Genomic DNA, 23,698 nt, shown 5'->3' on the forward strand with positions numbered 1-23,698 from the left:
CTTTTTTACATAAGTATTCAGACCCTTTGCCAAGAGACTCGAAATTGAGCTCAGGTGCATCCTGTTTCCATTGATCATCCTTGAGATGTCCTTCAACCTGTAGTGACTTCAATTGATTGGACATGATTTGGAAAGGCACACACACTTGTCTATATAAAAAGGTCCCACAGTTGACTGTGTATGTCAGAGAAAAAACCAAGCCATGAGGTCGAAGGAATTGTCTGTAGAGCTCCGAGACAGGATTGTGTCGAGGAACAGATCTGGGGAAGGGTACCAAAAGAATTCTGCAGCATTGAAGGTCCAGGAATAGTGGCCACCACCATTCTTAAATGGAAGACGTTTGGAGCCAACAAGATTCTTCCTAGAGCTGGTCGCCCGGCCAAACTAAGCAATCGGGGGAGAAGGGCCTTGGTCAGGGAGGTGACCAAGAACCCAATGGTTAGACTGACAGAGTTCCAGAGTTCCTCTGTGGAGATGGTTGTCCTTCTGGAAGGTTCTCCCACCTCTTCAGCACTTTACCAATCAGGCCTTTATGGAGTGGCCAGACGGACGACACTCCTCAGTAAAAGGCACATGACACACCGCTTGGAGTTTGCCAAAAGGCACCTAAAGACTCTCAGACCATGAGAAAGAAGATTCTCTGGCTTGATGAAACCAAGATTGAACTCTTTGGCCTGAATGCCAAGTGTCACTTCTAGAGGAAACCTGACACCATCGCTACGGTGAAGCATGGTGGTGGCAGCATCATGCTGTGGGGATGTTTTTCAGCGGCAGGTACTGGGAGACTAGTCAGGTACCAAGGAAAAGATGAATGGAGCAAAGTACTGAGGGATCCTGGATGAAAACCTGACAGAGCTTGAGAAGATCTACAAATAAGAATTGGAGAAACTCCAAATACAGGTGTGCCAAGCTTGTAGCGTCATACCCAAGACTCAAGGCTGTAATCGCTGCCAAAGTTGCTTCAACAAAGTACTGAGTAAAGGGTCTGAATACTTATGTAAAATGTGATTTCAGTTTATTTTTTAATACATTTGCAAAAATGTCTAAAATCCTGTGTTTTGCTTTGCCACTAGGGGGTATTGTGTGTAGATATTTAATTAATTTTAGAATAAGACTAACCTAACAAAATGTGAAAATGTCAAGGGGTCTGAATTCTTTCCGAAGGCACTGTACCTGTTCCCAATAGTTCTTAAACATTTTATATACAGTAATGGTTAATAAAATGATAGTGAATATAACTTTAAGAAAAGGGAAAAACTAGGGATATAACTGCAGCAAATGAACCCTTCCACAATTTCACCTGTTACCTCCCTTGTAAACCATCATAATATATACTTTGAAGTACAAGACCCAAACGGTTAGTTACATGTAAATCAGTAAAACCAGAGGATTGTGCAAAACATTTGAAGGACTGTAGCAGCAACAGCAGGTCTGGTCAAATGAAACGGCAAGACAACATTTCAAAGTAAGATCAATTCTCATTGCAAGTCTAAATCAACTTTCTTCTTGCACGGATACTTAAAGCTACTGGGATTCATTCTATTAATTGGGAAAAGCAGTGACAGATTTCTTTTGCAGCCTATTGACATTCATTTGACCAGACAATCAGCCTCCTGGTAAACCATTGGCATAATATACAATTCTCCCTCAAAACAAAAGTCTCATTCTCACTGACTGACTGTCCATTACATTCAAATGAGGCGCAAGTAAGGAACGAAAAACAAGTCAAATACTTTAAAATCTAGCAATCAAATTCTAAGGCAACATGTGAACTAAAAACATATAGGCGAGGGATAGGCCTCTTGTACATCTCTGCATTCCCATACCAGATAAAAGTATAATCTCTAACACCAAAATGGATAGGAAAAAAACAAAAGGAAACTAAATTAAGTCATGATAAAGATGTTGCACTTTGAACCTCGTACATAGTTTATTTCAATTAAACAGGTTGAGAAAAGAAGTCTGTCGTCTTTGCTTGTGTTTTTTGTGGTTGTTGAAAACAGACTATATTTAATCTCTGTTTGAGGCCCGACCCATGTTTCTATCCAGGTACGTGTGACAAGCCAAGTCCTTCCTTTTTTATCAAAGACATCATGGATGTGCAAGGCATATCTAAAATACATCCCCCGGTAAAATAAATAGAACATACATTAAATACTTTCAGATAGGTTGTGGTGGATTTCTTTTATAAGGGGTTGTGCTCACCTATTTTTGCATTAAAAGAGTAACAAAACAACACTTAGAGATCAAAGATTAGTCAAATAGATTCTGGTCATAATTCATTAAAACACCAACTTCTGCACATAATTCACACTTTTTGTCTAGACCGTCTGTGTTTTTCACATTCTCAAGGACACATGGCCATTGGCCAGTTAGGAGGACAGGTCAGGGTAAAACTAACCAATGGGAGGACTGGACTGTGGGAGGAGGGGTGGACACACACACTGACCAGGCAACCCAGGGGAGGGGTCCGAGGGGCCCTGAGAGCAATAGAGACAAACATATTTCACACCCCTCACTGGCCTCCCTCTCCAATCAGGCTCAGCAGTTACTGTACTCACATACTTCAAGAAGCAGCAGCAGTTACTGTACTATGCTCACACACCTCAAGAAGCATCGCATCCTGACTAAAAGGATGGCTGACAATCGAGGCCTAGAAGCCCATCGCTCGGTCCCGTGTGTTCACTGAACCCAGAGCAGGCAATTTAGGACTCCAGCTCTTTATGGGCAGAGAGAGCAGATGCATGCTGATTGTTTTGGCCTGCTATCAAAGAATATACTGTAAAGATGTGCAAGAGATATTCCATAACAGCTTGATTGAGTGCACATCTAATATTCCGTTCCATGTTATCAGCAGGGTGTGTCAATAACGCAACATGCAGGTACACAGTAAAACACAGGTCTCTTTACAGTACAAGGTAAAACGAGATCCACTCACTGGAACCTACAGGGTGAAGGCGTGGGCACCTAGGTTGAGATCATAGTTGTCATGGGGCAGAGGGAGGAGGAGGAGGAGAGAGATAGTGTCAATTATTTTGCAGGTAGGGTCTGGGTTTCAGACTAGACTACAGGTGACCCAGGAAAGAGCAGAGGCAGGGGAGTAGAACAGGGGATATGACATGGGAACAGTTTGTTTGTGTGTCTCTGCAGCACGAGCCAGGTGGCGGCCAGCTTGTGGCCCATCACGAGGTGCCCTGTCTCTTCTGTTGCTGAGCACGGATCAGTTCCAGCTGCTTTTTGCACTTCTGGTAGTAGGTGGACAGAGACTTGTTCTCCTCCAGTAGCTTCTTGTGCTCCTGGACCAGGCGGGACGTGTTCTGCTGGTCCTTCTCGTCTCGGTCCAGTTCAGCGATCAACTCTTTCCTGGAGATATAAATTGGTTTTATTTACACATACAAATATAGCTGCCGCAATGGTGGACTTGAGCAGTTTACAATATGGAAAACTGAATAGCAGTGCGGCAGCTTACATCAGATAACAAGAACTGAAAAGAGAAGCACATTGCAAAAGAGAAAAAGATCAAATGCAAACAGAAAGAACAATACATTTTTATTTATTATAATATTACACACGCAACATGTAAAAGTGCTGGTCCCATGTTTAATGAGCTGAAATGAAAGATCCAACAAACGTTCCATAGGCACAAAAATAGTATTTATTTCAAATTGTGCCGACATGTATTTACATCCCTGTTAGTGAGCGTTTCTCCTTTGCAAAGATAACCCATCAATCTGACAGGTGTGACATATCAAAAAGCTGATTAAACAGCTATGTTACAAAGGTGCACCTTGTGCTGGGGACAATAAAATGTGCAGTTTTGTCACACAACACAATGCCACAGATGTCTTAAGTTTTGAGAGAGTGCGCCATTGGCATGCTGAATGGCTACCAGAGCTGTTGCCTGATAAGTGAATGTTCATTTCTCTACCATAAGCAGACTCCAACATCATTTTTGAGAATTTGGCAGTACTGTACGTCCAACCGGCCTCACAACCACAGACCACGTGTAACCACGCCAGCCCAGGACCTCCACATCCGGCTTCTTTACCTGCGGGATCGTTGAGACCAGCCACCCGGACAGCTGATGAATCTGAGAAGTATTTCTGTCTTTAATAAAGCCTTTTTTCTTATTCTGATTGGCTGGGCCAGGCTCCCCCAGTGGGTGGGCCTAGCTCCATCCATGGATGCGTTCCTGTCAAGTCATGTGAAATCCATAGATTAGGGCCTAAGTAATTCATTACATGTACTTTTCCTTATATGAACTGTAACTGGGTAAAATCGTTGAAACTGTTGCATTTACAAGGCCAAATGCAGCCGTTTTTGTCTCAATATCAAATAATTTCTGGTTAACAAGTACCTTACTGTGATTGTAACAAATAAACTATTTTTTTTTAAAACAAATATAGTTTCTCAGCAAAGCGCACTTTCTCAAGCAAGAATTTAACTCAGCATCAGAGTACTCTGATTGGAGAGAAAACTAGCTGTTATTGACAGAGAGGTCTGGAACTCTTTCTATTTGTATATTTACCACATGGTGATGTCACCGGGCAGGTTAAAACTAAATCCCACCAAAACAGGCTGAAATATCAGCTTGTCTTTTCAAAACAGCTCTTATACTAAAAAGGGCATGATCATCATTTTCACCATATCACAGTATTATTTGCATCTCATCGTGTGGAAATGTATATAAGACAGAAACATCACGCTTTTGACTACACTGGGCCTTTATTCCGATAATTGTGAATTACTCAGCTGTGCTTGAACAGGGGCACTTCACAATAAGCACAACAGAGGCTGGAGAGAGATGCAAAGGAGCACCAAAGCATTGGATAGCCCGTGTGAGAAAAACGCTGACTCCACAAACACGGTAGTTTCCTTGCTAAAGTCATCGTCTAGAAATATGAGCCGAGCTCTTTAGCCAAACACAGCCAGTTGTTCCACTGCGCTCGACTTCCACAGCATAAGAAGGCCTGCCTGCCTTGGATTTGTCATCGAAATTCAGTAATTGCCTTTGGGTGGCCTTCTGCATAGTCATACGCCCAAGTCTAAATACGTGCTACCCATGCCATGGAGCTGCTTGTTATGTTAATCACAAGACAGCCCACCCCTTAAAACCGGAGATGTTTTTTTATCACATCAAAAATATGTGTCTGGCCACATTCAGCAGGGCTTACAGTACACAAGTTAATTACATTAGACACTGCAGTACCACATCAGTCCCCTTAAAAAAAAAAAAAACACAGAATGAACAAATAGCGTATTATCGCAGCACTTTGGTAGGGGCTGAACGCTTGCCCTACAAGATGGAGAGGTAGAGTAAGGGTTCACTACTCACCTTCTCTGGATCAGTAAGGCGATCTCTGTCTGCACTTTCAGGTAGTCCTGGGCCATTTTACAGTGCTGCTCAAACATGGCCATGGACTCTTTGGAGTTTGGGCAAGGAGCGAGGGGCTGAAAATAAACCACGCATGTTGTCATTAATTGATCTAGGGAGCTTATAGCCAGTTAGAAATACATTTTTGCAACACATCTATCAGCTCTCAGAACCGTCTGAGCTTTTAAAAATACACAACATGGCTCACCGCCGTAGCCGGTGGGTATTTATAAAGACATTCCGCTTTTGGGATAGCATCATTTTCTCACTGTGACAACAGAAGTAATCCCTGCACTAATTGAGTTAATACAGTCAATTTGCAGTGTCCTTGAAAACATCGTTGAGAGGGAAAACCTCAACATTTGAAATCAAACACAAAATAGAGCAATCGACAAAAGAAAAATAATCAAAGAGTTTGTCAAATGGCCAATCGCGAGGCCAATTTTGACAGGTCACACAAACACTTGAATGGGATGGGAGTGGGATCAAGCTGTTTTGTGGCACAAAATAATGCTTAACATTCGCAGGTCGGGGGAGGTCCGGTATGAAATGGAACCCTACCTGCAGCTGGTGGTCCAGAGTGAGATATGCCATGGGAATGGAGTTGTCTGAGCCGTTGGTATCTGGGCAGGAGAGAGCAAGACTTGTGTTTGTTTTTGGTCTGACAGTGACACCAGCACAGGCCCAGGCGGTGCAAGATGAGTCGACTGGGAAGGCACACAGTTATCAATAGACACCAGAAGTCCTTCAACAGAAATAGACCTGTGTCAGTGTCCCCGCCCCTCTCAGGCTCCGTGTGACAGCGCCTTAAATCATTGATGAGGATTACGTAATGTCTGCAGAACCTGCTCAAGTGATTTACGCCCCCATCCACAATGACATTGATGCCATTACAGCACTCAGGGTTGTGAGAGGGTGACACAACCAACACGAGACGCTGACTTCATTCAATCAAACTGGTTCTAAACGCCAACCTTCACTTTTTCGTCTCTCAACAGGACAAAGGGAATGGGATACAAGGTCTTTGGATCTTACATTTAGCAACAAGTTGAGCACCAGCATCAATATAGGATAATACAGTAAGGAACATGGGCAGTATGAGTGAATTTGCTCATCAAATTATTATTAGTACATGTACCAAACTCCTTCCAGCTCCATCTGTAGAAGCAGCTGTAGACAGTGAGATGAGCATGTTTGAGTGACAGAGGTAGACTACTATACCTGTGGGGTCATCGGGAGAGAAGCTGTACCCTCGGCTGCTGGTCTTATCAGGCGGCACCATCCTCACACTGGGACTGGAGGACCTGCTGCTGTTCCTACTCCCCTGTAACAGGACCATAACACAGTCAATCACTCATACAGCCCCTGTAACAGGCCAACAACACTGTCAATCACTCACACAGCCAATCATAGAAGAAATGGCCCTTTTGTTTTTGTCCATGGCACATACAACATCTGACACTCAAGCAAAGTCAACAATGACTACGGCAACAGAAACCCACATGAAAATCCTGAGCCTGTTCCACTGGGGTAATACAATGCATAGTTTGTTAAGTAAAAAGTATCAAGTATAAAGGGTGAAAAACAAGGTCTAAAGTCTGTCTGTGGTCATGTACACACTTCCGCAAGAGAGAAACACGGAAGAAAATCAGAGGAACCACAATCTCTGTCACACTATTGGGAATTCATAAAGATATTCTTTCTTAATTCACAAAAAGGTATAAGAACACAAAAATAAACAAACCCGGGTCCAAAGTCTAGTTTCTTACTAAACTCAGTGAACTTCGCTACTGCATAGCTCTGCACAGGGAGAGGTGAGCCTTTTAACAAAATATACTGTAGAAATCAACGTTTAGGAATGCAAGGACGTAGGGTCTTATTTGAAGGTTGTCCGTAGGGGGGGGGGGGGAACAATGTTCTTTCTACACCTGGAATATCTCGATCTTCTCAAAAGTGACATATCAAACAGTATTCTCCATCACATCCTGTAGCATTTCCCCCCCATGGGACACCTTGTTTGACCGAGCATGTATCAAATCCTCCGAGAGCAAGCAAAACATGATAGGCGTGATCAGTCAAAATGCAAAACAATCCAAAGAAGGGAGAGAAGATACTATACCACTCTGAAAAGGAAAACAAATGAAAGGCTTCTGAAAGGCTTCTTGTACGGCGCTACACTCGACAACCCAGGCCCTGTTCTACTGCAGAGCATCTTACCTGGCTGGACTCTGTGCCGATCCCCGGGAGGTCCTGTACAGATCTACGCCTCTGAGCCTCACAGGAGGCTGTGGAAAGGATGGATCGAAAGGGAGAGATAGAGAAGAAATGGAGAGGGGGAGGGCATGAGCGACACCCAGAGACAGTTCCAGGGGGACTTGTCTGTTGTCTGTGGTGAGGGATGAGGGGGGGGGGGGATCCGATCCACAGAGCCAGGGCAGCTGCACAGATTTAACCCCCGACTCCCTGGCCTGTCAACATGTGCTATGGCATGGCCATGAAATGACCATAGAGCAGCAGTTATCATCCCCAACACTAACACGGCACAACACACGCGCAGACAAACACCACCACTGCCATAACCCCATTGCAGACCACACCTACTGTACCACATGAATAGGTAAGCCTCACTGTGTCACGTGTTTGTGCAGATCTGCTTGTTTGGGTTGGTGGGGCTGGTGAACTAGGCTATTTCAGGGCTCACACATTGCAGGGTCTCAGACAAGACAAGCAGGCCTGGCCCTGTCCTTTAGTCTTCCTCATTAATCCCCAGCCAAGGTAAACCTGAGGTTGGCTCTGACCTGCCTGGCATCTTCAGAATAACAGGAGAAATTCCAGCCATCTGGCAGTTGAAGATATTATTAGTTCATCTCTGCCGGAGAACTTTGAACAATGTCTTCAGAGTCACGTCTTACTGTTGGAATATCGAGCTGCTGGAAATTATCTGACAATGAGAGCATTGTGGTCTTTTTATCCTCCGCACACCCCTTGCTGTCAATCTCAGAGACCCATACAATACCACTTGAACTACTGCAATGTGGGAAACAATAATGGTAACCATTAAAATATTAGATTTGGGACAATTGAAGTAATTTGAAATACTTGCCAACACCTGAAATATCAGGATTTTTATATAAAAAACAACAACTATGAAACCTAACATCTAAAACTACCAGGAATGTAGGTTTGTGAAATGTGGCACTACAGGGAACAGAGATGGGGGCAATTACCCTCGGTCTATTTTCTGGTACAGTAGGTCTAAGTACTGGTCTTACCATTTTAACTCTACCTTTCCAAAGTAGGATATATCTATAGCACAACACGTTTAAACCAATAGACACACAGGCAGAGACACACAGGCAGAGACACTGTCACTGCAGTGATTGTTGCTCTAGGGCCTATACATCAGAATAAGGTCCTGTTATTGTCGTGTCGTTTGTAAAAAAAAATAATACTTTGCGACTAGAGCCATTTTAAGTTCCAGCTTACTACGATACAAAACTGAAGACATTTGAATTAGAATGCCAATCCAAAACGTCAACAAACTAAAAAAAAATCAAGTAACACTTCGTACTAATTGAGCTACTAAATAGAGACTGGTGTCAAATGAACTGTAGGAATGAGTGACACCCAGGTGTGCCACATACAGTGATAACAACCCTGTCATACCTTTAATATCCCCTTACGTCAGCCCTCTCCCTTAGTCACTCGGTTTAATTAACTACTCATTCAACATGTCTTACAGCTCCTACTTCCTAAATAGAAAAGGCCTGCGATATCCAGTGCCTCTGTCCCCATTTCTTTCATCCTTATATCAGATGGTAATAATAGCTGTGTGACCCACAATGTGAGGGAAATTAATCAAAATGACTTTTACAAAGTTAATGGATGTAAAGAAGCAAAAAAAAAAAAAGATATTCGCAGAGCTTTTAACAGACGTCCTCTACGCATGAGAGACAAGGACGAGCTGAGAGGGGACGAGCTGAGAGGGGAGCTAGCAACCAAGCCAACTGATTTACTCCCTCCTTGCCTGCAGTAAAACCAGAATGACATCTGAGAGACAAACAGGACCATGAGTTATGCATCTTATCATCACACCAATTTCACCCCCCCCCCTCCGATTGCAAATATGCTGATTAGATAACCGGTCTATGCCCCTAAATCAAGAGTCTTTCTATTAGTTTTGCACCAGGCTAACTCAAGTCTGGATTCATGCATGAATCTGGATTAGATAGATTAAAAGACAGATCTATGTGAATTGAAATGGCTCCATCAGCACCTTGTGACTAGAGGGTGAAACCCCAATAAGGCCACCACCATGTTAACTCATGCCCCTTTTAAACATCTTGTCAAAACCACAAAAGACAAGAGAGGAACGAGAACTCTGTTACTCCAGGTTTATCATCATTCATAAAATAATGACTTATTTAGATTGGGGAATATATATATATATTTTTTTTATCTCCCCATATTTCAATTCAAACAGAAAATGCAAAGACAAAGTATAAGGTGTTTGGCCAGTTGGCCACTACAGGAGCCAGTGACCCTTGTAGCCTGTGATACCTGGAGTAACAGACACTACAGGAACAGCAGTGTCAAAGCCCAGAGCAAACAGAGGAACCCGCTGATTCAGTTCAGTCAAGCCAGCTACACCCAGGGCACCAGGTAGCCTGGTGGTCCGCACTGGTACCTGTGAAGACGATCTTGGGAACGTCCAGAATGGTGCCAAATGACGCCGTTTTACGGTGGCCTCGTTTATACTGGGGACGTGCTGCAACAGATACACATACACACACAGCTGGCGTACACATGCATGCAGACAAAGAGAGAGGGCCCAGAGCTGGAGCATACATGTCGGACGGTGCCCTCTCCCCCTCACTCCTCTCTGGACTCTACTGGCATGCAGAGCACAAAAGTACATGCACATTGCACGGGAAGCATGGGTCCTGTGGTTAGTCGATTGGTTCGACATCACAGTGCTAGCAATGCGGATTTAGGCCCGGCATGGGAAGTCTCAGCACAGACATGTTAGGCATTCAGCTACACGTAGCAAGCAGTTTGAATGTACTAATAGGAATATTTACTATGAATCCACTTAGAAAAGATTATCAAATCATATAGATCTGAAGATTGTAATATACATATAGAACATTTGATTTATACACAGTAACTACAGCATAATTGATTTAACTATTGAAGAGCTTTGAGGATATACAGATTAAAGCTAAATACATGATTATTATTCATATGATATACCATTGACAACAATAACACATGGAACGTTGAAAATAATTGACATCGCAAAAGCATTCTCAAAAGAAAGCTGGAAAGAAAGCATGAGGGAAAACCCTGACAAGAGACTTAATTATAGCTTTTTCATGCCAAACAGTATTTGACTGCCTCCAAAGCTTAACATTTAAACATGACAGGGCTGATGATGAATACAAGACCTCCTCTCAGCCGCCGATCTGTGTGAGGGAGGGGAGATGATTGGCACCAGTGCCGAGGGGCATATGGAGGCGCTTATATGAGGGGTGAGGCTTGCAGTTTGACGGAGAGGGAGACATGATAGTCGCTTCTAACGGCATAGACATTTCTCCATCTCTCGTATTGGGATGAAACCCACTTCAGTAGCTGATGTAAGATTACTGTATGCATGCATCTATCGAGCTCTTACATAATGCCATGGGCAGTTTATGTAAAACATTTGCATATTCATATGTACATCTCTGAGGACTATATCGTTGGCTGGCCTACTTCAATGTTACAGAATCTGTATCTCCATCAGTGTTGGGGTCGTAATTAAAATGTTTTTTATATATTACCCATTACATCTTTTAACAATAACATATTACTTGACTTATTACTCCCTGGGAAAAGTAATTAGTTCCACTACTTGTTATATTACTTTTGCATTACACCCTCAAAACGTTGTGTGTCCTCACTCAATGTAAACAATGTCAACGTAGGCCTAAAGCACGGTCTAAGGCACTGCACCTCAGTGCAAGAGGCGTCACTACAGTCCCTGGTTTGAATCCAGGCTGTATCACATCCGCCCGTGATTGGGAGTCCCACAGGACAGCGCACAATTGGCCCAGCATCGTCCGGGGTAAGCCATCATTGTAAATAAGAATTTATTCTTAACTGGCTTGCCTAGTTAAATAAAGGTTATATTTTTTTCAAAGTTAAAAAGTAGCCCAATAATGACAGATTCTACTGTCGATAAGGGCAGCATTTCCTCAACTACATACCCAGCTACAAGTTTGTTGAGCTCTCCATGGGTTACAGCGTGTCCTCCAGAACGATTCAAATCAAGTCTTGGTTGTTTGGATGAGATAGGCCTAAAGCAGGGATCGTCAACTAATTTCAACCAAATTTTTCTTGAGGGGACGGTCGAGGGGTCGGAACATAATTACAATTAACTGTAGACTGCAAACTAACCGCAAGAAGCCCAAACATATAAAATATTTGACTAAAACAATAATTTCAAACCTTGCTTACATTTGTATACGATCACGTCTCTCTATTATGCGTGGGAATACTTGTGAACAGATAAATCTTTAAAAAATATTTTTTTTATAACTTGATGACACAGACACACACACACAGTACCAGTCAAAAGTTTAGACACACCTACTCATTCAAGGGTTTTTCTTTATTTTACCATTTCCGACATTGTAGAATAATAGTGAGGACATCAAAACTATGAACACATATGGAATCATGTAGTAACCATAAAGGTGTTAAACAAATTTAAATATATTTTATATTTGAAATTCTTCAAAGTAGCCACTCTTTGCCTTGATGACAGCTTTGCACACTCTTGGCATTCTCTCAACCAGCTTCATGAGGTAGTCACCTGGAATGCAGGTTAACAGGTGTGCCCTGTTAAAAGTTAATTTGTGGAATTTCTTTCCTTCTTAATGCATTTGAGCCAATCAGTTGTGTTGTGACAAGGTAGGTGTGGTATACAGAAGATAAACCTATTTGGTAAAATAGACCAAGTCCATATTATGACAAGAACAGCTCAAATAAGCAAAGAGAAACGACAGTCCATCAATTACTTTAGGACATGCAGGTCAGTCCATCCAGAAAAGTTGCAGTCGGAAAAACCATCAAGCGGTATGATGACTGGCTCTCATGAGGACCACCACAGGAAAGGAAGACCCAGAGTTACCTCTGCTGCAGAGGATAAATTCATTAGAGTTACCAGGCTCAGAAATTGCAGCCCAAATAAACGCATTTAACCCTCATGGCTACCAAAGCATTCTGCAACGATACCGTCATCCCATCTGGTTTGTGCAGTGTAAGGGCTATTTAACCAAGGAAAGTGATGGATGACCTGGCCTCCAATCACCCGACCTCAACCCAATTGAGATGGTTTGGGATAAGTTGGACCGCAGAGTGTAGGAAAAACAGCCGACAAGTGCTCAGCATACGTGGGAACTCCATCAAGACGGTTGGAAAAGCATACCAGGTGAAGCTGGTTGAGAAAATGCCAAGAGTGTGCAAAGCTGTCATCATGGCAAAGGATGGTTACTTTGAAGAATCTCTGACATTTGTTTAAAACGTTTTTGGTTACTACATGATTCCATGTGTTATTTTGTAGTTTTGATGTCTCCACTGTTGTTCTACAATGTAGGAAATAGTAAAAATAAAGAAAAAACCTTGAATGAGTAGGCGTGTCCAAACTTTTGACTGGTACTGAGCAAGTGCCTTCAGAAAGTATTCATACCCCTTGACCTAATCCACATTGTTGCGTTACAGCCTGAATTCAATATTTTTTTCTGACCCATCCACACACACACAATACCTCATAATGAACAAGAGGGAAAATGTTTTTAGAAATTTTAGCAAATGTATTGAAAAGGAAATACAGAATTCTCATTTACATAAGTATTCACAACCCTTTGCTATGAAACTCCAAATTGAGCTCAGGTGCATCCAATATCCTTTGATTATCCTTGAGATGTCACTAGAACTTGATTGGAGTCCACCTGTGGCCAATTCAATTGTTTGGACATGATTTGGAAGGAAACACACTTGTCTAGAAAAGGTCCCACAGTTGACAGTGTCAAAGCAGAAAGTCCAAGGAACTGGCCGTTGATCTCCGGAGTTTGAATTGTGACGAGGCATATATCTGGGGAGGGGTATACAACTATTTCTAGAGTGTTGAAATTTTCTACCCAGACTCTGCCTAGAGCTGGCCGTCTGACCAAACTGAGAAACCAGGCTAGGACATTGTCAGAGAGGTGACCAAGAACCCAATGACCACTCTGACAGAACTGCAGAGTTCCTTAGCTGAGAGAAAATGCCAGAAGGACATCAGTCTCTTCAGCACTTCACCAATCTGGGCTTTATGGGAGAGTGGCCAGACAGAAGCTATTGCTGTGAAAAAGGCACATGACAGCATGCCTGGAGTTTGCAAAAAGGCACGTGAAAGACTCAGAGCACAAGGCAAAAGATAATGTGGTTTGATGAGACAAAATTTGGACTATTTGGCCAGAATGCAAAGCACAGCTCATCACCCATCTAACACCATCCCTACCTTGAAGCATGGTGGTGGCAGCATCATGCTATGGGTATGCTTTTCAGCGGCAGTGACTGGGAGACTGGTAAGTATAGAGTGAACAATTAATGGAGCTAAATACAGGCAAACCCTTGATGAGAACCTGCTTCAGAGTGCAAACAACCTTAGACGGGCGAAGATTTACATTTCAACAGGACAATGACCCAAAGCATACAGCCCTTTGGCTGTATGCGAAAGTTCCTGAGTTGCTCAGCCAAAGCCCAGAATTGAATCCCATTGAAAATCTGTGCAAAGACTTGAAGATTGTTGTTCACCGCCCCTCCCCATTGAAAAAATATACAAGGAAGAGAATCTCCAAATTCAGATGTGCAAAGCTGGCAGATATACTGACGACAACTCAAAGCTATAATCCCCGCCAAAGGTGATTTTCTACAAAGTGTTGACTCAGGAGTATGAAAACTTAATGTGTAAATGAGATATTTCAGTATTTAATTAGCAACAATTTTAATTCTAAAAACACATTTTCACTTTGCCATTATGGGGTAGTGTGTAAAAATCTGTTTAATCCATTTGAAATCAGGCTGCAACACAACAAAATGTGGAATCAGCCAAGTGGTATGAATACTTTCTGAAGGCACCGTATATTTATTTTAGTTAATTTATTTTAGCTCAGAAAATTCAACGCCAAATAAAACCAGGGCTGCCAGCTGGGGAACACTGGACGACAGTAATCTTCTGCAGCAGTGGTCAGGTCTCGGGGGGGGGGGGGGGGGGGGGGGGTCTTCCACTAAGAGTTTTGTGTTGGCGTGTTGCCTTTGCAGGTGCTTCAAGAGATTGGATTGGACGTTGTGTTTCTAGCAGTGGAGACGTGTGTTTCTCGCTTGGGCCCGGCTGACATTTTACAGTTATATTCTTGTCATTTTGTCCTACCAAATCAAAGTAATGGGCGCACTACCATGCTGAGAAAGTCAATGTCTTAGATGCTTCTGCCATTTTTCATCTCCCTCACTAAAACAGTTATTAAAAGTGTGTGTGTATAAACAGGAACTTGGTGAGAAGACAAATTCATTATATTTTTATATTACGCCAAGAGGGAATAAAAACACTCATATTTATGAGGATCAATAACTGTAATAGGAAGGGAATAAAGTAAATACCCATTTATTTGATCAGTAACTGTAATACTATTACTCAAATTGGAACGGTAACTCCGTTATATTAATCATTACCGCAAAATTTTACATTGTTACCCGCAACACCGATCTCCATACTCTACAGCAGTGTGTGTGGGGTGTGTTACGAAAATATGTAGACCTATACCTGTCCTCTTGCATAATCCATTGTGGGGTATGTAGGTTGTAGATCCTGACGTTACCTGCAGGAGCGAAAGGCACCCTGTGCTCCAGCTCTGACAGGTCTGCGCTCATTCTTTTGCTCTCGGAGGCCACCAGGCTGTGGGTTCGCCCCGACAGGCTCTCAACACTGCCCCCTCTGGACAGAGGCAGGCTCCGCAATGGGTCTCCCTAGAGAGCACAGACAAAACAGATACTGTTGGGCTACTGTACATTTGACTAATATTCACTTAGGTCACCAAATTATGGTCTAGAGTACTGATGGTTACTTCAAAATGACCATGATTACTTTCATACGAGGCTTGTGTAAATCGTTTCGTTTACATCAACACAAACGTAATTGCCTTCATTTGTCTACCTTTTCTTTCTAGTCACTTGACAAAGTAAATTGTTCCAGTTTAATTGTTGTGGTAGAAATGGCTAGCAATGTACAGTACAGCTTGCCGCCTTACCTTTGGCCTGAACTGATGTGCAAACTGAGGTTTGATCTTGATTGTGTCGTTGCTCCCCTGAGAGTCCACATGCTCCACGTTTGTGTCACTCTTGCTGCTAGTGCAATCCACATAGGAACCTATAATACCCAATGGAGAGGTAGTGAGACAACGGAGATATTGCCACATTATGATGTGTCATGAAGGTAAAACTATAGTGCAGGTAATAAAAGCTTCCATCATTTCAAGGACATAGATTTCTATTTATTTATTTAACCTTTAATTGTAGCAGGGAGTCCCATTGAGACCAAGGTCTCTTTTGCAAGGGAGCCCTGCATCTCAATAATAACTCAATTAGCAGCATAGGAGCAACAACATTACTCAGTAAAATACCTGTGCTGGAGGCCGAGTTACTCTGTCCTTCATCTGAATACTGGTAAGGGTATTGCAAGGGTTCATCAGATCCTGGGAAGCACTGGAAAAGAGGTTGACAGAGAATGTAAGAGTGCCATTACCAACACTGACCGATAGATAAGCAGTCTGAGAACAAGACACCACGGAAAGAGTCCTGCATGCATCTAGGGTTAGTGTCGGCATAGAATTAAAAATAACACTGGAATGGACATTGTGGCGGTCAATGACTGCAGGATGGCCATCTTGGCCAAGCAATCTTTCATTTAATGCATCTCTATGAGTATGAGTGCGTGTCTAGGAGGGTCTTTACCCTCATAAGATGGGTCATGATCTTGACTATCTCCTCCATGGAGGGCCTCTGGGAGGGGTCTTTGGACCAGCAGCGGGTCATCAGGCTCTCAATGGGCTTGGGAAGGCTCTTGATAAGCGGTGGCCGGGTGCCTGAACACCATCAACACAAACAGATAAGGACACATTAGATCAATATTCATCTCTACGAATACAAACAATCACAAAACAGTCACAGTAAAACGTATGGAAACTCAAATCTGTTAACATGAGGACGTTCCAGAAAGTGCATTGCAGTACAAAACACGAAGAACACTTGCAAATGACAGCCCCTGCTGTGGAGGCTCCGCTAACGTGTCAGAGAAACGGGTGCAGCAGCAGTGTTGTGGCCCCAGGTGTGCTCCTGCTCTCAGACAGTCAGTGTTTCGTTTGCATTCTGCGCCATCACTCTGTGTGTGACGGAAGAAACCGCGGGGAGCGCCTCACAGGCGAGCGTCTTTTAATTGCTCTTCATCGTCAGCCTCGTAACTCATTTAATCTCTCAGCAGGTCTCACTGGGGACCTGGCTCTGAAACACCAGGGCGATTGACATGTCAGCACCACCATGAACGAATTCACCTCCCCAACCTCCATCCCCACCACTTGGACTCACCGTTGTGCACCGCCCACATGATGCGGAAGGCCGGCCCACCGATCTCGTCAAAGGGCTTCCGACGCGTGATCACCTCCCAGAGAATGATTCCCCAGCTGAACACATCACACTTCTCACTGTAATTGCTGCCTGAAAGCACAGAGGAGAGAAAGAGCTCCACTCAGGGCCTTTCAGATGGGGGAAAAAAAATGATGGGCTTGACATAGCTCTGATTGACTGATGAAAGGTAATTCTCTGAGGCACAGTTAAGTGAGGAGTGTTGAGGGAGGGGATGTTTATGGGAAAGCACAGGAAGCCTTTATTTGGTCTGCACCTTTAGACCACAAATGCGATGAAAATAAGGAGGCAATTTTACTTCAGGGCTTCTCCGGAGATGCATAATTACTGTGGCCATTACTGCGGAATTAAACTGCTCTTCACACACATGTTATGGGTTGTGTCCCAAATGGCACTCTATTCCCTATTTAGTGCACTATTTCTGACCAGGGCTCTGGACAAAAGTAGTGCGCTATATAAAGGAATAGTGTCATTTGGGACTTAAAGTTGATGTGCTGCTTAGGCCTTTTGAAAACATTTCTCCCTGTGATGCAAATTAGCTTTAAGGAGGTCATTCTGGGGGCAAATGTGAGGTGCTTAATTGCATGGAGTCATGTTACTCCCTCAACAAACAAGATAATGACTACCTCATTTGTGTTTCCTCCTGACCGCCTCAATGTGTTTTGTAAAACAAAGTACATTAGGCGACCACCCGAGAGCATAGACTCAAACGCTACATTCTCTCAAGGATGAAACCTTTCCTTCCATTCCAGTTTTTTCCAGCAGCGGTGGCAAAGTTAGCACAGAGACAAAATGTTGCTGTTAAAAAGCTAGTTTCCTGCAATTCTACACATTTTGCCATGGCTTATGCTATCCGAGTGACTCAAACATTACAAAATCAATGGGAATTTTAGATTCTCCCTGACTGTCTTGGTTTTTTTTGGTAGTCCTTAAAGATGATCTAATTTTTAAAATATATAGCTCCACTTTTCTACATACTTTATATCTGGTTTAAGTCGTTTAATTTAACAGTGAAACACTGCATTCACCTAAAAGTCTGCGTGCAGTAATCATGCATACCACTCAAGATATGAATGACTGTAAATTAAGAAAATACGAACAAAAGTTGGATAAAAACCCTGCTTTGAGAAATGGCGTCTACGTGTTTGCTGTGCCTTCCAGTGATCAAGTGAATGACAAATCGAAAGTGGAGCACTATTACAATTAATGAGCACTTCCACCACTAGACATGAGCTCTACTATAAAACACTTTGGTCTTAACAGTAGTATCACTTAAACGCCGACTATCAATGAACTCTAGGTGAACGCATTCGTGAAAGGCTACACCTGTTTAGATAGAAAGCCCTTGTTCTCAGATGTGTGCTAAGACAAGAGGCCGGACAGACATCTCTTTTACATGTGTTTCAAAATCTCCCCATGCAGCTCATGCTTGCCTTCAAACACCTCAGGTGCCATCCAAGCTGCACTTCCCTTGTTGTTGGTCATGTGGGTCTGAATGTCGCACGCAGTCCCAAAGTCACATATCTTCAGCACCGTGCCACCGGCAACAAGGAGCAGGCTGAAACAAACAAGGAAACAAAGATCTACTCAAATGCTAGACGTGAACTTCAGTGGTTGGTGACGTGTGAGACTACTTGAGGGTAACTACCAGAGGCTGCTGAGGTCTTACTGGGTTACAAACGCTTCATAAATCCACTTTCGATTCAAGGTAAACATTTCGAATCATAAAAAACTCTGAAAAAGGAAATACATCAAGTAAGATTCTTACTTTTAAACATACAAAGGGGGAGAAGTCAAATCCCCTACAGAAAATAACTACAACCACACAAACATTCTGGCAGCACCCACTGTGTAACACAAAGGATGTGAAGGTTAGGTTAACAGCACTCTGTGGCAGCATCCCAAATAGCACCCTATTAACTACATATGAGCCCTGGTCAAAAGCAGTGTGCTATAAAGGGAATAGGGTGCCATTTGGGATGTAGCCTGTGAGTTCAGCCAGTGGTCGACAGGCCTGACCCATTTCTTCCCAGCGAGTAAATTCTGGACAGGTTTCTAGGAAATGGACCAGCTGGTCATTCCCACAGTGCCCTGCCACTGCCAGGGACTTTTCCCCCCGTCAGATCCCAATAAATAACCTCTGGACCCGGTACAGCTACTCTAAGCAATTCAGTCAGAGGCATACTATGAAAACACGAAGGCCTCACTACTGAAGCCAGATAAAAAAATAAACAAACATTGGTCTATCATAACAGAGGACTAGAGGATGAAAAAAGTTACGCTCTTTTGGTTTAAAAAGTCAGATAACGCATTTCACGCTATTGCATAGTATAACATAGGCTACAACATACAACTAACAAATGAAACCTTGAGTGGCGGCCACTTTATGGGCAGTGAAACAAGAGACAACAGAGAGTGAGGCGGTGGGGAGGAGCATACTTGGGTGGTTTGAGGTCCCTGTGAATGAGAGCCTTTGGTTTCATGCCATGGAGATAGGCGACCCCTTGGGAACACTGAAGACACCAGCTCATGGCATGGGAGGCAGTGTAACATGGGAGAGGTTCAGCACCATGCAGAACTGTGGACAGAGAACAGTGTCACTACCACAGAGAGCTCCAAATAAACACAGAACACATGCACCACACACATCTCCACAGAGACCTCGAAACCAATGCAAACACTCATCCACAAAACCAGTGGTGGAAAAAGTACCCAATTGTCATACTTGAGTAAAAGTAAATAGAAAATGACTCAGGTGAGTGAGTCACACAGTAAAATAATACTTGAGCAAAAGTCTAAAAACATTTGGGTTTTAAATATACTTCAGTATTAAAAGTAAATGTAATTGCTAAAATATACTTAGGTATCAAAAGTTTTTTTAAAATACAACAGGTCAACTTATAGACTTGACCGTGAAACGCTTACTTGCAAGCCCTTAACCAACAATGCAGTTCAAGAAATAGTTAAAATAATATTTTACTAAATTATCACAAGTAAAATAATTAAAAAGTAACAATAAAATAACAATAACGAGGCTATTTACTGGGGTTACCGGTACAAGGTCAATGTGTGGGGGTACAGGTTAGTCGAGGTAATTTGTACATGTAGGTATGGGTAAAGTGACTATGCATAGATAATAAACAGCAGTGTAAAAACCAGAAGGGACAGGTTTCCTTATTTCTTTTTTTACTGATAGCCAGCAGCACAATCCAACACTCAGACATCATTTACAAACAAATAATTTGTGTTCAGTGAGTCCGCCAGATCAGAGGCAATAGTGTTAGTAATGTTCTCTCGATAAGTGCGTGAATTTGACCATTTTCCTATCACCATTCAAAATGTAACAAGTACTTTTGGGTGTCAGGGAAATGTATGGATTAAAAAGTACATTATTTTCTTTAGGAATGTAATGGGTAAAAATTAAAAATAGTCAAAAAAATAAAATAGTAAAGATACCTCAAAAACTACTTAAATAGTACTTTAAATCATTTTTACTTAAGTACTTTACACCACTGCACAGAACACACTCTTACAGACATGTCATACAAAGAGTTAAGAGAGTAGATATACACCATTCAAATACACAAATAACCACAGAATAACATCAAAGTTATAGTTTCAAGTATTCAAAGTTTTGACAACCACAACTAAGAACGTCAACTTGAATGATCCTAAAATATTACTTTGATAGAGATTCAGAGGGATAACAGGAGACAAGGGGGTAAAGTGCTTGTGCAGGGAAAGGGCCATTTACACTTCCTAACTCTGATACTCCACTTGCAGTTCACTGTGCAAGGACTGGCCAATGATAGTGTTCTATTTAAGGAATCATGCCAATAGTGGGCATATTAAGAGAATAGTTTGCATGTGGGTATTGGAGTTAATGACACATTGACTGCAATATTTCCACGTGTTTGGTATGTCGTGGCATGCGTTGGTTACACTAATTTGCAAGCCATGTCAATGGCCAAGTCTACTGTGGTAGTGCAGAAGGCCACCCTACATAATCGCCCAGAGACCCACCATTGTACAGGGACCCCCCTTCAGCATATTCCATCACCAGGCAGACCTAGGCGGGAAAATTAGCATTAGGCAGGAATAACAGAAGGCTAACAATGTACTGTTCTAAGGTATTTACAACAACAACTGGCAAAACCATAGGCTACAACACACTGAAATGTTGGAGTGTTTAAAAGCTGACTTACTGGATTATTGCATGAGCCATACAGCTTCACAATGTTGGGGTGATTCACACGTGAAAGTTGCCGCAGCTAGGGAGGGGAGAGAAGGCAACACAATCAAGATTGGTTTCCTTTAGTTGTAATAAACAGCATTGTCACCACTATGCAGAACATCTCTACTTGTAGCCCAGTATACCTCAACTATGAATGCTTTCCTTTCAGATTCACTCTCGATTGTCTTGATTGCGACGTCTTTGCCTTTCCATTTGGCCTTGCAGACAACACCAAAAGCGCCTCTCCCCACAACCTGAAAGAGAAGAGGTAGACAACATAAGCAAAGTGTGTTGGATGCATTGTTATTAATCCCTTATAATCATGACAATCCTAAATCCACTTTCCACCTGGATATATTAGGCCTAGCTAACACTGTAGTTATTTTTTTGTGGGCAAGTTCCGTTACACAATCCAGCATATCAATCACAGTATGTGGCAGTCAACATCAGCTGATGGGGTCTTATGTCTATGTGGAGGGCCCACCTGTGGGGAACTGCAACTAACTAACTCGCTACATAATCAAAACAAGCACTGCCAAATCGATTTGGAACATAGGTAGCTAGCTAACTGACCATTCTGTATCATGTCTATGGCTTGGGCAAAATCATTGATAAATGGCATAGCTATAGTGACATAGTGAATGGTCATGTTTAATTACCAAGCTTTTCAAAACCAGAATAAACAAACATTCCTTGCATGGTAGAACTAGCGAATATGACGATTGAGATAAAGCATTGAGGCAACTTCAGCGTCAGGACCTGGTTTTAATGTATATGGTCATGCCACTCACATAAGAGGACGACCCCACACGTGTCAATCAAATGGAATGTTGTTGATATATAGCTTTTTAGCTACTTACCTCCTCAACTTCAATATCCACATAATCTATTTCTTCAAAGGGATATCCAGGTGGAGTTTCGAGCATATCGGCGGAAGACATTGCTAACTAGCTAACTAACGTTACTCATTAACACCAAGATGTTCTAAAATCAAATAAATAAATAGCTAAAACATGCATAACACGCGCACTCGAAGAAACAAACAAATAATATTGCATGGCATAACTTGCCAAGACACTGGCGGACCTACCGCGGAAATAAATCAACTTTAAAAACTGGAGCTCATACACCGTGTTAGCTGGCTAGATAGCCAGCTCAGTACAATCATACACAGCCAGCTGGTAGCTAACTGAGCAAGCTACTGTAGCTAGTAAACTAGCTAAGGCAGTTTACTAACGTTACCTAAAAAGTCGACGATTGGCTAACTAGTTAGCGAACAATTTGAATGCATACATTTTCAATTGCCATATCATGTACGCCAACGACGTTTGTTGACTAAAGTCATTCAGCAAGTTAGCTAGCTATACATGACACTAGGCCGCTTTCTGGCCTGGTATGCCAGCCCGTCGCCGCGGTAGACTGAGGTGCACCCCACCGGTACTAGTGGCTCCAGACATTGGGTGATTGATTTCCTCAACATTTAAAACTCAAGAGAATCGATTTGACTCGCGGACATAACTTTGAAATGACGACTCTGAGACTTCTTACATTATATACTTTTGTTCCCCCCCCCCCGTATTTGTTGCAGGCAGCAGCTCCAGGAAGTTTGCTACCTTAATTATGACCCACCAGTTTTATTCCCCGAATGGCATGCAGATGCAACTTCGCAAATAGTGTTACTATAATATAAAGGATACGAGTTTTATTAACATTATTACAATAGATGCATGCACAAGTGTGTGCCTCTTGTATATATACGTCTCTTACATGTTAATAATATACATACAGTTGTAAAACGCAAATGACAGCTGTGATTTACTGCCTGAATGGAAACGTTGTTAGAGTGACACAGGTATAATGCAATGCTACTCATTTTAGTGTTTCAAAACGAAATTGTAAATTTATCAAATGGCGCATCAATCATGATCCATCAATCAGAGTTTGTCTGGTACTCTGGACAAAATACAATTCAGTTGTTGCCGATATAATGTGGATTAAATCCAGAGGCGCAGTTTTGGTTTTAGAAGTGGGAGGGACATTATTTTGTAATTTTTTTTATCCAGTTGGATAAACACTCCAAACAGCCAACCCGCCTGCTCAGAGGCGTCTGCATGGTCCTAAAGCACATCCCTGTCTCGTTTTATTACATTTCAATGATAAAACTGGGGGGCGGGGTGCAATTTCAGAATATGGTGGGGACATGTCCCCCGTCGCCAGTGAAAGTTTCGCCCCTGATTAAATCTGTAAATCCCTATTCAACCCAGAATCAAGTGACAGAGTAGGAACCATCGTTTTGGTCAGCGTTTCCCAGGGGAGCCTAATTAGGGCGTGGACAGTTCAAAAAGTATAATAGCTCAGATGTATAAGAG

At 42.5% G+C, this 23,698-nt stretch overlaps 1 protein-coding gene across 5 annotated transcripts; it reads right to left on the reverse strand.

The window, feature by feature from the left end:
• Positions 1–1,631: 1,631 nt before the first annotated feature.
• Positions 1,632–23,299, reverse strand: LOC110522122 (mitogen-activated protein kinase kinase kinase 7). 5 transcript variants are annotated; one of them, XM_036975672.1, is made up of 19 exons: positions 22,623–23,299; positions 21,473–21,583; positions 21,301–21,366; positions 21,119–21,164; positions 19,535–19,673; positions 18,529–18,653; positions 17,039–17,167; positions 16,409–16,539; positions 16,078–16,159; positions 15,706–15,824; positions 15,277–15,424; positions 10,062–10,142; positions 7,592–7,659; positions 6,596–6,698; positions 5,936–5,997; positions 5,336–5,451; positions 4,121–4,192; positions 4,049–4,063; positions 1,632–3,363 (listed from the first exon to the last, which is right to left on the reverse strand). In XM_036975672.1, exons 1-19 carry the CDS (start codon positions 22,635–22,637, stop codon positions 3,183–3,185), a joined length of 1,809 nt encoding a protein of 602 aa, XP_036831567.1. In that variant the 5' UTR covers positions 22,638–23,299; the 3' UTR covers positions 1,632–3,182. The 5 variants fall into 5 exon arrangements, with proteins under 5 accessions (XP_036831567.1, XP_036831566.1, XP_036831568.1 ...); XM_036975671.1 differs by having other exon boundaries at positions 22,190–23,297; XM_036975673.1 differs by lacking the exon at positions 10,062–10,142 and having other exon boundaries at positions 22,190–23,296.
• Positions 23,300–23,698: the final 399 nt, after the last annotated feature.

This window comes from Oncorhynchus mykiss, chromosome 4 (assembly GCF_013265735.2).
Source record: "Oncorhynchus mykiss isolate Arlee chromosome 4, USDA_OmykA_1.1, whole genome shotgun sequence".
Classification (NCBI taxonomy): Eukaryota; Metazoa; Chordata; class Actinopteri; order Salmoniformes; family Salmonidae; genus Oncorhynchus; species Oncorhynchus mykiss.